Raw genomic sequence first — 17,616 nt, 5'->3', positions numbered from 1 at the left:
TGATATGTTTTGAAGAATGGTATGACTTGAATGAGATCAAGTGTGTGTGAAGGATCTCAATTGCAAATGAGCAGTAATGAAGTTAGTTTTGGATGTTTAAAACAATACTCTATAATCAACATTTTAGAAGATGTGCTTCTACTCACTTTGGCAAATATTATTTTATATAATCAGATCTATTGTATCTTGCCCTGAAGAAGTGATCTTCAATATTTTTCATTTCCATTGTATAGGTTGTGCACCTTAGCCTGCAAGTCCAAATTAGGAATAGTGAGCTTCCTTGCCCTAAAACCCAAAACTTTGTAGTCAATTTTCATATAGTGAGATAGTTATTCCCGTGGTTTTCCCCTTATTGGGTTTTCTATATAAAATCGAGGTGCCCTTGTGTGATTAATCTTTTGTTATCTCACAGTTGAGGTAATTTGGGATTTGAACACAATGTTGAATCTAAAGATTTGGATGCTATGAAATCACAATTGGGATATTGATCTAGTAGTGGATCTTGAAGGAGAGTTAAGACTAGCTCTATCTGATCTAAAAGATTATCATAAAAAGTTCAAGAAGGCAAAAGAACATGTTGTCCATCTGAAAAGACAAATTGATGAAGGAAAGAAGATTGTTGATGATCTTACAAAGGCAGTCTTGGTTTTGACAAAGGAGAATGTTCTAAAACTCCCAGCAAAGACTACAAGGGAGGAAAAGTTCAAGGATGAATCCAAGAAGACTAATGAAAATAAAAAAGGTTTCACTTAGGTCTGGAACAAGAAGAACTTCAAAAGGCGTCCTCCTGCTCAAACAAGGTATTCTCCATCTTTCAATTGTTTTAAATGCAATAAGTGTGGACATAGAACTAGTGAATGTAGAAGTCAAATCAAATCTCAATCAATTAATGGACAATGTTATGTTTGCAATAATTTGGACACTAGGCAAATGAGTGCAAAAGTAGAATAATGTGGAATGGATATGTAAATACAAACTTTGATAGAAATGTACAATCTTTCAATGGATATTGTTATACATGCAACAAATATGGGAAGAAGGCTATTTAGTGTAGATCTAATGTTAGAAGGAATGGAAGTGGTCCACAAAACAAGGTCCTACTTGTTACAATTACAAAAAATCTGGACATATTGCTAGGTTCTCCAAAGGAAAGAATGAGAAGACCTCTGGTCTGAAAAAGATAATTTATATCAATGATATAAAGGAGAAGATGCAAAAGACATGGGTCAAGAAATTTTATCAGAATGTCAAAAGCAAGACGATAGATGTTTCTATATCTACTTATGGTGCAAATGCTTCCTCCAGAAACTAGATAAAATACATTATCTAAAGGGGAGATTTGATTGAAGACCTTAAGAACCCCCTTATTGTTTATCTAAAGGGGAGATTTGATTGAAGACCTTAAGAACCCCCTTATTGTTTGGATGCTGTATTGGTTTTGGATTGGTTTCAGCATGACAAATGTTATGAAGGTTTTACAGAGCTTTCCAAGTCTTTAAATACATTATCTAAGGGAGAGATTTGATTGAAGACCTTAAGAACCCCCTCATTGTTTGGATGCAGGATTGGTTTCAGCATGACAAACGTTATGAAGGTTTTCCAGAGCTTTCCAAGTCTTTGTGGGGATGTGTGGAGGTAATTGTGGTCTCTATAAATACAAAGCAATAGCTTTTTGGTGTCTAATGGTCAAGTGTACTCAATGCAAGACCTAAGTGGTTGAAGGTAATGAATAAGTTGAGTTTTTGAATTTATTTTGATCACTTGTGATCTTGCAAATTTGAGATCTATTGTGTGTAAAAGAAGATCTAGTGTGTAAACCCTAGAGACAATGCGATCAGAGGTATTTGCAATCTTGTGCTATCATCAGTTTTGCTTGTTGATTCAAATGGCTACACCTATTGTTGTTGACCTATCCTTGAAGCCACTAGTCTAGTTCAAACCTTATCCATTGGTAGCGACAGAGAAAGATAAGGAATGAGTATTTTTGAAGGTATCGTTGAATGTATTATACATAGAGGATGTTAAGGATTATATTCATGTGCCCCTGACTGAAGTTAGTCATGTGAAGTTAAATAATTTGTGGATGAAGCTAATGGAAGATGAGTTGAAAAATTTCAAGCAATAGTACAAGCATATTCCAAAGATGGGGTATTTCTTTCCCTCAGCATATTCCGAAGATGGTGTATTTCTTTCCCTCAAATCCGCCTGGGCTTGGAAGCATATCTATGAGGGTTGGAGGCCACTCACCAATTTTGGTTGGAATAGTGTACACACCGCCGTCACATTCGAAAGCCAGGTTAAGATTAAGTTCCATAGCCTGTTGAAGAAGTTGTTGATCCCTTAAACATTTGTAAGTTGTTCCTTGATTCAGCTACGAGCATGCACGGATTCAAATCATCTTGATCTAGATCCCTAGAGATACTATGTTTCTAGATTGCCCGCAAAAAATCATGAAGGATGCTATTAGGGATTAGACAAGGTTGTGTACCTTTGTCACTTCCTATCTTGAAAATGGTGAAGAATGATACATTGCCTCTTCTAACCGATGAAAAATTTGATGAAAGGGCTATGATTGTTGAGGACATCTGATCTAGGTGTCTACTATGTGACCAAGAATTTGGTGTACAAGATGTATCACCGGGATTGTGGGGGTTCCACCATCACCATCGCAATACACTCTTCTTATCAAATAGTGGTTGAAGGAGAAAAGTTCAATCTCTCTAAGCTGCTAAGACAACTTTTGGACAATCTAGATAGGATGAAGAACACCAAGTATCCATTTAGGTATGCTTCACTAATAATCTGTTTAGCATTTATGTTTATGAATGATCTTTTGGGAGTTAAGAGCAAATTTTGGAACAAGTTCACTCCTATAGCAATAGGATAATATAGCAATAGGATAATACAACACACTAGGAGTTTCAATAAGGACACAAAGGCACAAAATACTACATATTCGGGTTTTTTCAAGAACTTTCAAAATAAGATGCAAGAAAGAGAAAGAATCCCTAGTGGATTGGTCTAATAATACAAAAATGAAGTCACTTTTTTGGTCAATAACGACCATTGTTATATAAAAGTTGTTGGGCCAAGGATTGCTTGGCCACCAGAGGTACCATATGAGATATTTGAGGACTATGTTGAGAAGAACAGAGGTACCATATGAGATATTTGAGGACTATGTTGAGAAGAACATTGAAACATTGTTGCCTTTTTCAGTAGAATCGAAGGTAGAAAGATTTGGTACAGCTGCTGAGATTTTAAACAAGATGATCTAAAAGAAGTCTGAGCAAACTCATGCTAATTGGAAAATAATAATCACAAAGAACATACAAGAAGCTACACCTTAAAAAGCCAAAAAATAATATAAGAATATACATATGCATGATATTCTATTTGGTAAGTTTAATGCTATCCCTTCAGGTCTAATGTTTTCCATAGTATTTGGAGGGCCTAAGAATTGTGTAAAGATAAGATATAGCTCTTCGAGGCACTGAAATTTGCAAAGTGTGAGGTTTACAGGTTTAGATCCTTATGTTGGAACATCGAACATAATGGTAAACCCTTGGTAATCTTACAAGGCTGTTCCTCAAAAAATGAAACCTAAAATAAGTTTCTAGATTGAAATATCTGTTTGGAAACAACACTCTCAAGGATTGGGATACACTAAAAACTGAGTTCAATCTAACAAACAGCAAAAGATCATTCTCTTTCATAATGAAGGCAATGGGTAATTTAAAGCAGCCAATTAAGATACTAAATGACCCCGACTATTGTGAACTTTAAATTGTCCGATGCAACCCCTTTTCTTAACCTTAAAGCCATTTGTCTGTATAAAATCCTATCCCAGATGCATATTATTTTTTATCATGTCAATAAAAAATGGAACTTGAACCATGCGGACGCATAGTATTTTTGATCATGTGAATAAAAAATGGAACTTGAACCATGAGGATAAAGAATGGGCTACAAAACTTTTGCTGCATGCTGATCTAATAGAGTCGATCCCTAGAAGTGCTGCTTTAATGATAGCTTACCGTTCAGAAATTGGTTATTAATATGAACCCAATCAATTGTCTGTTATGCGGGTGCTTGAAAGACTGCTTTCATATTTTCTTTCAATGCAAGTACGCTATTGATGTCTGGTCCTTGTTTATGGGAAATAACATGGGATGGAAGATTACTTATGAGATCTCTTGTCCTAAAGTCCTTGCAGGGTATGTCAAAGGTCTGAATAAAAAGCCTATTTTTTTTTGGTTTACCTTGTGGAACGTACAGGTATACCAAGGTAAGGAGAGAATCTTTACTGGCTCTAATTGTAGAGTCACTATTTTAATTTTTATTGAACAGGTTATCCTTACTCTAAAGTTGCCGACAAATAGATTCATGAAGATCATTGAGAAGGGCTCTTCACCAATTTTGACGTAAGGAAAGTGGACAAGAAGTTCCATGAGGAATACATTGACTTTTAGAACATGTATTGCAAAGAATGCTAGTATCAACTGAAGAAAGATGCAGCAGTTAGAGATTTAAAGATTACACACTAGAACTTTGAATGCTCCAGTTGGGAGAGAATTTCTCCCCCCATTGGACCATTTTGACTCATTCCAGATCAGCAGGGTGCGGCAAGGAAAAGGCAAATGAAGATGAGCAAGGAGAAGAAAATGAAGACATACCAATCAGACAGTGATGATGAAAACTGAGATGTCTTTTCTAATTACTTGGCAACAGATTAAACCTCTTTTCTAATGATATTAAATATTTACAGTGGATGTGAACTTGATATGCTTCTTTTTGTTTCATTTTGGCTTAGCGTGGTTGGGGGTTTGATAGGGTGACCGTCTTGGTCACAAATATGTAACCAGGTATATGTATCTCCTACTTCTCTCTCACCTTCACCCTCACTATTTCTTAAAAAATAAGGCAAATAAACCTCGAAGTGCATCTTAGATTGAGAAGTCTGAAGCTAAATACAAAACAAGAAATAATAACAGAAATTTGAATAAAAAATTAATTTGGTTTAGAACTCAGTAGTGTACTACGAAGTTCAAAATATGGTAAAATTGAGATTCTTAAACAAATGGACACGTGAATTCAAATTAGACTTGCTTTCATATATGAAGCTATATATATTGAACCAAACCTCAGTTCAATTAAGGACAAAAGATGGTGCACTAAGAAGTTCAAAAATATGGTCAAAATGAGATTCTTAAACATGTGAACACTTTTCAAATTAGACTTGCTTTCATATATGACGCTATATCTCCTTGTGGATATTGAAAACTTATATGTGCTGAAAGTCTTCTGTTGACTTCCATTGAAAAACCTTCACCAAAGGATATTATATTGTACGAGGCAGTACCACCAAGGAGGGGTTTGTGAAAGGTAAGGTGGGATTTTATGGAAATTGTAAAGCAAAGTCAAATGGAACTTAAATGAGATTGGGAAACCAGTTCACGTCTCCATAAGCTTTGGACAACCCAACGCGTCTTAGTAACAAAGGTATAATCTGAATTGGATCATACAAGGATAGCAATTTTTAACTCACTAAGCCACCATTCTCAGTGACTAAACAAAACGATTAAATTCTTAAGTTTTAGCACCCTCAATAGACTCGATAGATTTTTTATTCTCAACGATATCATTTTATACATAGGTTGTAGATGATTCTTAAGTGATTCAAACACCTTGGAAACAAACACGACTAGAAGTTCCTAGGAGACGGAAGAAATAATGTATGGTTTTGCCAATGACAACCTCCAAAAATTGCAGGGTTGCGGTTTCATTATTACTTTGTGTTAGTTCCATTTGAGTAATGGCAATTTCAAAAAGTGTCAGTGGTTTTGAAATTATTGTGGTTTTCCCTTGCATATGACAATTCTGCTCTAAAATAATGTGCTGATTTAGCCCGACTTAATCAAAAGACAAGGGAAATATTGGACATGGTATCTCTTCCAACTTAAGTCATAGTTTCTTATTCAAGCATCTTCTCATCCAAAAGTATATAAATACAAAGCAATCTCTAAACAATTATTTATTGCTCAATCTTCGAACTTTCATGAAAGAAAGAAAAGTTCTCGGTTGTAGGTGTGCTGAGGAATCATGTGCAGCTATGAGAACATTTGCAGCAAGTTACAGAGCAATGGCCAAGAATAGAATACCACTAGTGTTAAATGTGTTCTTTTAAGGCCTTGTGAGTGCAATCAGATTGGAAGATTGCAAAGAGATAGTTGATAGAGAAAACAAACAGAGCCTTACTTTTGTTGAGTCTCTTACCACATTGAGTTCTTGTCGGTAACCCTGTGTTACCTCTTCTGCTATGTTATGTTCTTGTAACTTTTTCAGTTAAAAATTGTTGCAATTCATGGATACAATAATCTCTTCATTTTCAGCCCTGATATAATTCAATTCTATGCACAAATTCGCTGTTTTCTTAGACAAAGCATAACATTACATACATACAAAAGGTAAGCTGGCATAAGGAATCGATTAAAATTATGTCAATGAATTAATTGTGGAATTTCTATACTAACTACAGAAAATGCATTCCCTGTAAACAATCCTACACCTTAACATTAGATATACATGTCCTCCCATGAACATTCTGATAGAAAATCCCTACAAAACTTCCCATCAATAAGGATAGTATACTCTAATCCTATAATGCATAAATATACTATCCATGCAATCCTTTACAGCTACACACAATGCACAATTGCAGTCAAACACAAAGATCTGCGCATAAGTAGGAAGCAGGGGGTAGCAAGAGCTACAAGAAGAAAGAACAATTAAATTAAAGCCAAAGGGTATGTAATGGAAATATTGTTTTGATGGAGTGGAGAGGGAAAGCATAGTTATAAACAGTAATCAAACAACACTGGCTACATGCAAATATGAGACAGGCCTAGATTTATTGAAATTGAAATTACAACTACAATAACTGAATCTAATTCACTTTCTACAGCCAGTTTATGCCATTGCTGCTTGTTGTTCCTCTTCTTGACCCCATTCCCTCGGCCACCACCTTGGCCGTATAACTTCAACCCTAACATTCTCCAAGCCTTTCAAATTCAAACGATTAGAATTTTTCAGGGCTGCTTCTAATCTCAAAAGAGCAAGACCCCTAGATCCAAGCACTGTTGTAACAGTGCCAACTGCTTTTCCAGAATCTGCATTGATTAACTCGGATTTAGGTGCAACTTTTTGCTGGACCTCTGTTCATGAACAAAAATTCCATCAAACATTACTCTAGACTCGTGCATCACAGTGAAAGCACAGGAAGTAAGTTGGCATGATCCAAAAAGATTCTGAGAAGACAGAAGCTCCTCCATTGTTTTGCCAAGAAAAAGGCTATATATTTACAATTTGATCTTATCAGGTATCAAGGCTTACCTTCTCCACTATCTAGTGTGAAGTGGACTGGCAATATTCGCTTGCGAATTACACCACGGTGATGGGTTCGAGCCACCAACTCTTGGCCAACATAACACCCCTTTTCAAAGCTTATAGCATTTAATCCCGCCAAATTGTACTCAAGAGGAATTGCTTCACCTGTACAAAATAAATCCAGATAGTTTACATGAAATGTAGGTCACCAAGGTGCTAATATAAGAAGGATAATGAGTTTAAAGCAGAAGTGGATGCCCATCTCCACAATTATGAATGCTAACACAATAATGAGGACACACATTTAGTCAGAAATGATATTCCAATTTACGATGGAGAAGGTTTGTGATATATAAGACATCCAGAATATGCACAAAGAAAATCAAGGAAATACTAAACCAATTATAAGCATACTCGTTTTTGATAAGCAACAGAAGGGGATATTCATATTACAACTAATATTCACAAAATTGGATAATCAAAACAGTCCATTTCAAATCAATCAATATCTAGAGCAAAATAGATATATGCTTGACCAGGGACCTTCAGTTACCTTCACTGGAGGCTTGGAAAATTGCAAGATTGATGATTTCCATGTTGATTTAATCTTTGATTTTGGCTACCATTTTTCAGTCCATTACAGACTTTCCAATTTGGAGTTTCCATTAGTTCCTCCCATTTCTGGAGCAGCATTCATTTAACCTGAAGATAAGCTTGTTTATTGAGCAAATTTTTAGGTCACTAATACTAAGGAACAGGATTCAAATTTACCATGCAATTATCCATGTAAGAAATTTCTCTGATTTCTTATCTTTTGCTTCTGACCATGCTCAAGCGATGATAGATATAACAGTAGAGGCCAATTCTATCAGTAAGGAATTTGATTGCTCCAAGGAAATTGTCTAAGGCAGGCAAGAAGCAGGACCACGAGAGAAAAGGCTATTCTCCAGTATTACATATTCCTCTCTGTGACCAACTGCTCATGTAATTCTACAATCCTCCATCATTCCTTCCCTTGCAAACTCAAGGGAGAGAAACAGAAGTTTGCCGTAGCAAATTACAACAGAAATAAGATCTTAATGACATCACATTGTGAGAATTATTACATTTATAGGAATATTTCTTCCAACTGAACATTATGTAGGTTGACAAAGATTTGTGCAACAAAACAGACACAGTTGTCTGCTGATTAGAGAAATATACAAGCCATCCAGATGCATCACATAATCATTGCAAACAGAGCCTTACTAAAGTTGCAAAGAGTTACATGTCCCAACAAACATTTTCTGTTATTGTTTCTGCCTTAGAAAAAACCATTCACTTGTTCGTCGACATTTTTTGATTTGGAAACAACTGGAAATGTGTCCAAAAGAATTGAATCCATCTCTGACAATTTTCCAGCTATTTTGAGTAAAAATTATGTATTTGGAGGAATCGCGCAAGTTAAAAGAATTGCTATTTTATCCCTCACAAAATTGCTGCAAACAGTGCCTGAATGAAGTTGAAAAGTAAAATGTTAAGTTTCATAAAATGTAACACTTACATTTGTCATTTTTCCAATGGTCCAGAAAGCAACAATAGGTCAGTCGAGGACTTGAGAAAGTCTGCACGAAAAGTCTCTTAAGGGACCAAATTCATTTTCAATTCCAGCATCATAGTGTGAGTGAAATGGATGACTGACTACACACACCATTTTGTTTCTGTGGGTTGGTCTGGTCTATTGCTTTTTCCTTGTGCTTATGTAATGTCCCCAATTGGGATCTGCTGAAATTTAGTCCTGAGACATCAATTTTAAATTAAAATAAGACATGTAATATATTAATAAACACAACTTTATTAGAACTGAATATATTTTATAATATTATTGAATTTAAAATTAAAGAATAATTCAGAGAGTAGAGCTTATCTTCATAACTCTCTCTGATTTAACGGTTATGTTACGTTATCTTGGCTTCATGCATCTATTATTGGGCCTATGGCCTGATCTCCTTGAGTTCTTCTCCACTGGAATAAGGAACCATACACTAAAACACCCTCCCGAAATTGACTTATTTGGTTGGTCTTATATATCCCCAAATCTAAAAGGTTAGCATCCTTCGGTAACAATAAGACACTACCCTTCACTATCGCACTTCTTCATGATGATTAATTACATTAATAACCAATGCTAACTGCTTGTACAGATCGTACCTTTTCATTATAATCTGGGTTGCCGGTTCGGGTTCGAAGAACCGGTACGCCGGTACGGCAAAATTTTGAAAAAGGTTTTGGGTTTGTTAGTACAAAAACATGTAAATTATATATATATATATGCAGCTTATAAGCATGAATTAAGTTTAGCATGTCACATAGCATCATATAAACAACAAAACCAACAATAAACTTGTAATCATAGCATCATGATCATACCATAACAGCATCATATGCATCAAGTTTAATATCAAAATGATAAAATATTCAAGTATCATTGTTTCAACTTCCAAAAAATTAAAGTTTGATCATCAAATGGATTCTCTAAATTCATCATCCTCATTCTCCTCCTCGTCATCATTGACATTGACATTAGATGAATCAATGCCAATGCCAATGCCACTTACACTTGGCACTTTAAGTTTGCTCGCTATCTAAGTCATCAAATGCAACAAGCTGAGAAGTGAAAGCATCCAAATCAGCATGCTCTGGCTCTACATCCCACATCTTCGTTTTGGTGCAAACTTGAAGAGCTTAGAAGTGCAGATCTGAAAAGGAAGCTAAGTATTGTAGATCCTCCTCCTATGATCCAAGGAAGAAGTCAAGAGAATCCTCTCACATTTGTTGCTTCAGATGTGATAAGTATGTTCACTATGCCAGAGATTGTCAGAATGATCCAAAGGAAAGGGAAGTCAATTTAAATGAAGTTGCCGAACAAAGTGAGGATTATCTTCTTATCTCTGCTCTATCCAACAATGTTCCTACGGACAATAATATGTGGATACTTGGCAATGGTGCCTCCAAACACATCTCAGGTTTTCGTGAGCATCTCTCAGATCTGATTGAAAAGGACACCAACCTTCATGTGGTAATAGGTGATGATGCTTGATACTCGGTAAAAGGTTCTGGTACTACCTCTTTAAAACTAGATTCTGGTATTTCCTTACAACTATGTGATATTCTCTTTGTACCTGGTATTAAAAGAAATCTTATTTCCATTTCTGCCTTAGAAGATAAGGGTTTGCAAATAGCATTTTCTGAAGGGAAAGTACTCACTTGGTCTAAGAAATCTAATTTCAAAACTGCTCGTGTTATTGGAAATAGATGTGATAGTTTATATAAGCTTGCAGCTAATCCAATTCAAGCTCTCATTCATGAGGCCCCTGAATCATGCGAGCTATGGCATAGAAGACTTGGACATCTACACTTTCAAACTCTTCCCACTCTCGATAAAATGGTTAAAGGTATGCCTAAACTTAGTTTATCTCATGATGATGCTTGTAAAGGTTGTGCAATGGGTAAGAATGTAAAAAATCTTTTTCATAAAAGCGATAGTAGGGCTTAAGAAAAGTTAGAACTTATTCATTCAGATTTATGTGGTCCTATGTTTGTAGCATCTCCTAATGGTTTCCTGTATTATGTTATCTTCATAGATGATTTCTCTAGGAAAACATGGATCTACTTTCTTAAATCTAAAGAGTCTGAAGAAATCCTAAACAGATTTAAAGAATTCAAAGCCTTAGTTGAAAACACTACAAGAAATCGAATTAAATGTTTAAGGTCTGACAATGGAGGTGAATACACCTCAGGTAGTTTCTATGACTTTTGTGTTAAAGCAGGAATTAAGAGGGAGTTCTGTGTTCCCTACAATCCTCAGCAAAATGGAGTTGTTGAAAGAAAGAACAGGACCATTGTTGAAGCTGCAAGAGCCATGATCCATGATCAAGACCTGCAACCTTTTCTATGGGCTGAAGCATCCAAAACAGCAGTTTATATTCAGAATAGATGTCCTCATCATGCCCTAAAGGATGTGACCCCTGAAGAAGCCTTTACAGGAATCAAACCTGACATCAGCCACCTAAGGATATTCGGGAGCCTGGTGTATGTTCATGTGCCTAAATAAAAACGAACCAAGTTGGATCCATCTGGAAAGAAAGGCATCTTAGTGGGATACAACGAATCTTCCAAAGCCTTCAAGATCTACATTTCAGGTCAAAGGTATGTTGAAGTAAGTAGAGATGTAACTTTTGAAGAAGATATTGCTTTCAAAAGATCTAAAGGTTCATTATCTAACGATAATGATATGTCTATTGAAAATCAAGATTCAATAGTTGATGCTAACCCTGAGATATAGGAGGAGTCTACTGACCTTCCGGATTAGGAAGTTCAGAATGACCCAATAGAACCCATGCACTCTACTGATATACCTCAGGATATTGTGGTCTGCAAGAAGAGACCACTTTGGGTTAGAAACACGATTCAAGATGCTGAAGGATTTGCTGCTCCCAGAGGAACCTTTAGAGATAGCAAGAGATTCCAAAATCATGCCAACTACATTTCTGTGATGTGTAATATCATTGAATCTGAACCTCACAATGTCGAAGAAGCTATGTCCCATCATGCTTGGAAATCAGCCATGGATGAAGAGTATGGGTCTATCATCAAGAATGATGTCTGAGACATTGTACCCAGACCCAAAGGTAAGTCTGTTGTTTCCTCTAAATGGTTGTTTAAAATTAAGCATAATGTTGATGGTAGTATTGAAAAATACAAAGCTAGGTTTGTAGCTCGTGGTTTTTTTGTAATGTCCCCTTTTTAGCGCAACATGATATGGGGTGTCGTTAGCCTATTCTGACACGGTCCCGAAGGCTAACAAGGACATTGGTGGGATCCTGAGGTGTTTTGGCCTAGGCGTTTTTAGTTTCAGGCCAATCGGTGTTGCTCTGACAGGGTTTCTAAACACTTACTATTTATAGTAAGTTAGTCTCCAAGCAGTGACTTGAAATTTTTAGTGTTTTCTTGGTTGGCATAATTATCAGTAAAAAATATTTGAAGGCGACAATGATTTAAAGGGATTATCAACAATGTTTTAATATTTAACGATAAAGTGCTAAGTTAAATTAAATATTTAACTTTATCGTTATATTATAAGGTTGGGAATATAAAGTAATGTTTAAAATATTAAGAGTTCCCTTTAATGTGTGCATTGTGAGAAATAATATTTTATTCTAAAATGTATTATCCCACATTTAGGAAATGAAGTGTTTGCATCCAGGAAGAAGATATAAATTGAGGTTGAGAGCTCTCTTTTGGGGTATGCTTGGATGAGATTAATGTTATGCTGTTGGATTTTGTAGAGATCTAATTATTGGGCTTGGAGGACGGAATCCCTCTTTGCTAACATTCTCTTCGCTGTTGAAAGACACAGTCAGGAGGATTAATAGTGTTTTCATTCAGGAAACACATTGGGCTTAATCTGGTGCTCTCGCATGAAGTTTTTACAGGAGTTTGAAAGTGCAGATTTGAAGATAGTGTTTTTGCTACAGTACCGCGTGAATAGTGTTTTGCTACAGTACCGCATGAATAGTGTTTTGCTACAGTGCCGCGTGAATAGTAAAAATGCTACAGTGCCATGAATAGTGCTGCTATAGTGCATGAACAATGTTGGTATGAAATTTACTTGTTTTTCCTGCTGATTAGAAGTTTGGAAGGCTACCATTACATCTGCAGACCACTACAACATTCAATTCCTGGTTTTTTCTATCATATTTTCATAACTAAGCATTGTAATTGTTGAATACAAACCTGAATAATTGTCGCAGCCCATAAGGCAGTTGAATGTGCACATTTATATTGCAAATCAGTATTTAACAACAAATAAGAAGTTTCGGGTTTTGCATATATTTTTGTATGTTTGTCAAATGTTTGATAAAATGCCATGTTGATTATTAAGCAATTTAATTGATATCACATAGTAGTTTGCAAGTCTCTTTCAAAATGAAAATAGGGGTGGTCATTACATTTTCTCAAAAGGAAGGGTAGATTATAAAGAAACTTTTGCCCCTGTTGCTAGATATACTTCTATTAGATCTATAATAGCTATTGCTGCAGCCAAAGGTTGGGAATTGCATCAAATGGACGTTAAGACAACCTTCCTCAATGGTGTTATTGAGGAGTAAGTCTATATTGAGCAACCAGAAGGTTATGTAATCCATAAAAGAGATTCTCACGTTTGCAGGTTGAAGAAAGCCTTATATGGGCTCAAACAGGCTCCTCGGGCTTGGTATGAAAGAATTGATAAATACTTACTAAGCTTCGGGTTTCGTAAGAATGATGTTGATGCTAACATTGACCTAAAGGTTTATAATGATGATATGCTTATTTTGGTTTTGTATGTGGATGATTTATTTCTCACTGGTGAAAATAAATTAATCATAAGATGTAAGAAAGAATTAGCCTCAGAATTTGAAATGAAGGATTTAGGTCTAATGCATTACTTCCTAGGGTTAGAAGTATGGCAAAAATCCAATGAAATTTTTTTTAAGTCAAAGAAAATATACTATTGATATTCTGAAAAGATTTAGAATGATGGATTGTAAACCCATGCATGCTCCTATGGAATCTAACTTAAAGAAGTTAAGTGTTTCAGCAGCTAACTCTGATTTTGCAGATCCATCTGAGTACAGGCAGCTGATTGGATCATTAATGTATCTAGTCAATACAAGGCCAGATATTTGTTATGCTGTGAATGCCCTCAGTCAGTTCATGAGCTTGCCTAAACTTGTTCACTTGGTGGCTGCCAAGCACATCCTAAGATACCTGTGTGGCACTATTGGTTATGGGCTGAAGTATTCGCTTAACACTTCAATCTTCTTGGAAGGCTATTCAAATTCAGATTGGGGAGGAAGGGTCAAGGACAGGAAAAGTACTTCGGGTATCTGCTTCAACTTGGGTTCTGCAGTGATCTCTTGGGCATCTAGAAAGCAATCTTCCATAGCATTGAGCACTGCAGAAGCTGAGTACATTGCAGCATCTATTGCATCTAGAGAAGCAGTGTGGCTTCGCAAACTCCTCGTTGGATTATTTGGTCAAACTAGTGATCCTACCACCATTCATTGTGATAATCAAAGCTGTATAAAGATATCAGTAAATCCTGTATTCCATGACCGGTCCAAACATGTGGAAACGCACTATCACTTCATTCGAGATATGGTGCAAAGAGGCACCATTCAACTAAAGTACATTAGCACGGATGAATAGGTTGCGAACATCCTTACCAAACCCTTATCCAGAGTGAAGTTCAAATACTTCAGAGACAGACTTGGTATTGTGGAAAACGAAACCCTGATTGAGAGGGAGCTCCAATCTCAGTGACACTATCTACAACACTTTGATCATTATTTGCTTGTGTGCAAGAATGAATTGTGTCCAATCTATGCTTGTGTGCTAAATGGATAATTGTAATTATGTAAAGACCCACTTGTGTATTAATTCTATGCTTGTGTGCTAGATGGAACTCTAAAGGTTCAGATTATGTATTCTCTTCTTCCCTAGTTAAGAGGGAGTGTTGTTTGTAACTAGGTCAATATGGGTTCGGATTGCCTTAAGGCAACATCCGAACCCATTTAGGACTGGGCCCTATCCTAAAGGGTAACGTACCCCCAAGATTGAGCCCAACCCTATACTTGCACGCCACCCTAAATACTCCATGCCACAATAAATATATTGGTGCCAAAAAGGAGGAGGCCGACTTGAATTAATAAAGGTTAAAGACACACATATATAAAGACATCTTGCAAATACAATTCACTCATTCAAGCATTCAGCGAATCAGCTCTGCATGTAAAAGGTGCGAATTTACACAAGGAGGGTGCGAACTTGTCTAGGCTTGTGCGAACTTGTCCAAGAGGACATAGGCCGTTTTGGTGCAGACTTGAAGAGCTTAGAAGTGCAGATCTGTCATACAAAAAGGATCAGATCTGAAAAGGAAGCTAAGTATTGTATTTGTGATATTAAGGGAGAATATATAATCTGACCTGTGGGTCTTTAATGCTGGGTTTTTCCTCCTTGGAGGTTTTCCTAGGGTATTTGTGTTTGTCTCTTGTTTACTTCCTTCATTTCTGAGTTTACTGAATTATGGTTTACTAAAATGTTACAAATCTGATTAACAAACTAGGGCATAATTAAAGGACATAAATCTGATTACTGATCTAGGGCACAAAAATTACAGCTTGTAGTCATGTTGCTTGTGTGAAATGAGCCAAGTTAATGTTTTAAAACTCACTTTTAGGGTTATATTTTAATTTTTTGTGGTGGAATTCAAAAAAAAAATTAAATTTTGCAAAAAAAAAAACCATTTTTGGGCTGTCAAATCCCTGGGTTCGATCTGGGTCCTTTTGGATTCGACCTGGTCCAAATCAGGCCTGTGAATCACAGACCCTGTCTGGACCACAGGCGGACCAGACCAAAACCCCGGACCGGACCAGTACCAGGGGTCTAGGGGCCGAACATGGTAACCTAGATTATAATGCTAATTGCTTAAGCCTTCTTACTAAATTGATACTTGTAATCGATATTAGTAGTGCTCTTCTTATTGCGTTGTAATTAACTTCGAGTAATATCGATCGAGTTGATGGAAAATCTCCTTATTTCCGCTTCTCTTCCTGACATACTATAATCCTTTTCCCTATGACTTATCCATTTGTTACTGGAAGAAGTCTTCAACAACATTCGTTCTATATTGCTCTTATCGATGCAAGGGTATTGTGTTTGGTGTTTGGCCTTCAATGACAGCAGTATCTGGGAAGGAACGATTCTTCACCTCGTCATCATATTCAGCCACTACTCCTAGCAATCATGTAAGATGGTTGCTCCATACCGTTCATCACTTTTGATCTTTCATGGTCTGGCGATACCTATGAGATACGGTGCTTGGTGTCTCATATATTTCACTGGTAAATGTGAATCCCAAAAGCCAAAAGCTGCTTGCTCCAGGTGGGCAAAAGGATGCCTCAGTCAATATGGTGGTCAAACACATACTCACAAGAAGACAAAAAAAGAAAGAAAAATACTAATATCTGAATTCTGCTCTCAATTCATCAAAAGACTGCCATGCAAAAGGTTTGGGAAACGTGGCTTTCACTTGGTGATTTAAGAGTTTCTTCCTAACAAATCACTTTGGATTTATTTGTGTTTTTTTGGGGACACTCCGCTATACAAGAAGAAGCCAGCTGTCACTTTTCCAAGTTTTGTTATTCTTGGTGATGGGAATATGGTCAAAGAAATTCAACACAGCTCATAAGGATAGATATATGATTTTTAATTTTTTATTGATATAGTTAATTTTTGCTCAAACAAAGACATACAATTCATTATGTGAGCAATACATCCTGCTCCACGAAATAAATCTGAATGACAACAAACAAGCTTACATACTTGTAATAAAACAGCTTCCAACACACAATCATTAAAATTTGTCTCTACCTAAAATAGTAGTTGCAAGCTAGATATTGCCAAAACCAGTGGCTTTAAACAAATGCCTTTTGTTGAATTCTACCCCATATAAAAGACTTGTCAATCAGGGAATATAGAGGATTGCAACTGTAGAATATGATTTGACAAGCTTCCTCAAATATTGAACTACCCCTGGAAAACTCCTTGCCTCAATCACAATGAAAGTCTTGGATCGCTTCAAAATGGCTTCCACTTTTACTAAATTCCTAACAATAGCTGGATCTCTGTCAGATAAATTTTAATCTCAGCTACTTCATAGACTTAGCTAATCTTTGATCTCAAACTTAGGCAACTATTTGGTGATTGCTCTTTTAAAAAGTTAAATGAATATTTGCTCATGTAATCAACAATATGAATACAACAAAAATCTATGTTCTACAATTTATGGGTTAAACTCTATTTTATTTACTCTCTATATCTCTATGCTATGGAAATGCCCTTAAGTATTTTAAAAAAAACATCTACTTTTCGACAATTTTTTAAAATCCAATTTTTTACCCATTTTTTTCAAAAAATCTTGTACTTTTTGGTTTGCCGATTTTCTCCCCAAACAATTCTAGTTGCTATGATATAAAGCATTGCAATTGTGGAATATAATTTGATAAGCTTTCTAAAATATTGAATTAAACCTACAAAACTCCTTTCCTCAATCACAATGAAATTCTTGGATCACTTCAAAATGGCTTCCACTTTTACTATTTGTCTGTTAACTTTTGATCTCAATTACTCCATACTCCATAGACTTAG

General features: G+C 36.0%; 1 protein-coding gene across 2 annotated transcripts in view; it reads right to left on the bottom strand.

The window, feature by feature from the left end:
* Window positions 1-6,770: 6,770 nt before the first annotated feature.
* The window catches only part of LOC131074068 (putative transferase At4g12130, mitochondrial), a 51,223-nt gene continuing 40,377 nt past the window's right edge, over window positions 6,771-17,616 (bottom strand). The window contains exons 4-5 of one of the 2 annotated variants that reach the window (XM_058010716.2): window positions 7,393-7,551; window positions 6,771-7,169 (exon numbers count right to left, since the gene is read on the bottom strand). In XM_058010716.2, the coding sequence (XP_057866699.1) occupies window positions 6,970-7,169; window positions 7,393-7,551 (359 nt within the window). In that variant the 3' untranslated portion in view covers window positions 6,771-6,969. Of the gene's footprint in view, window positions 7,215-7,392; window positions 7,552-17,616 lie in introns of both variants that reach the window. The other variant, XM_058010640.2, reaches the window with a different exon arrangement.

This window comes from Cryptomeria japonica, chromosome 3 (genome assembly GCF_030272615.1).
Source record: "Cryptomeria japonica chromosome 3, Sugi_1.0, whole genome shotgun sequence".
Taxonomy (NCBI): domain Eukaryota; kingdom Viridiplantae; phylum Streptophyta; class Pinopsida; order Cupressales; family Cupressaceae; genus Cryptomeria; species Cryptomeria japonica.
Note: the sequence above shows the minus strand (reverse complement) of the source record. Positions and strands in the feature narration are given on the sequence as shown.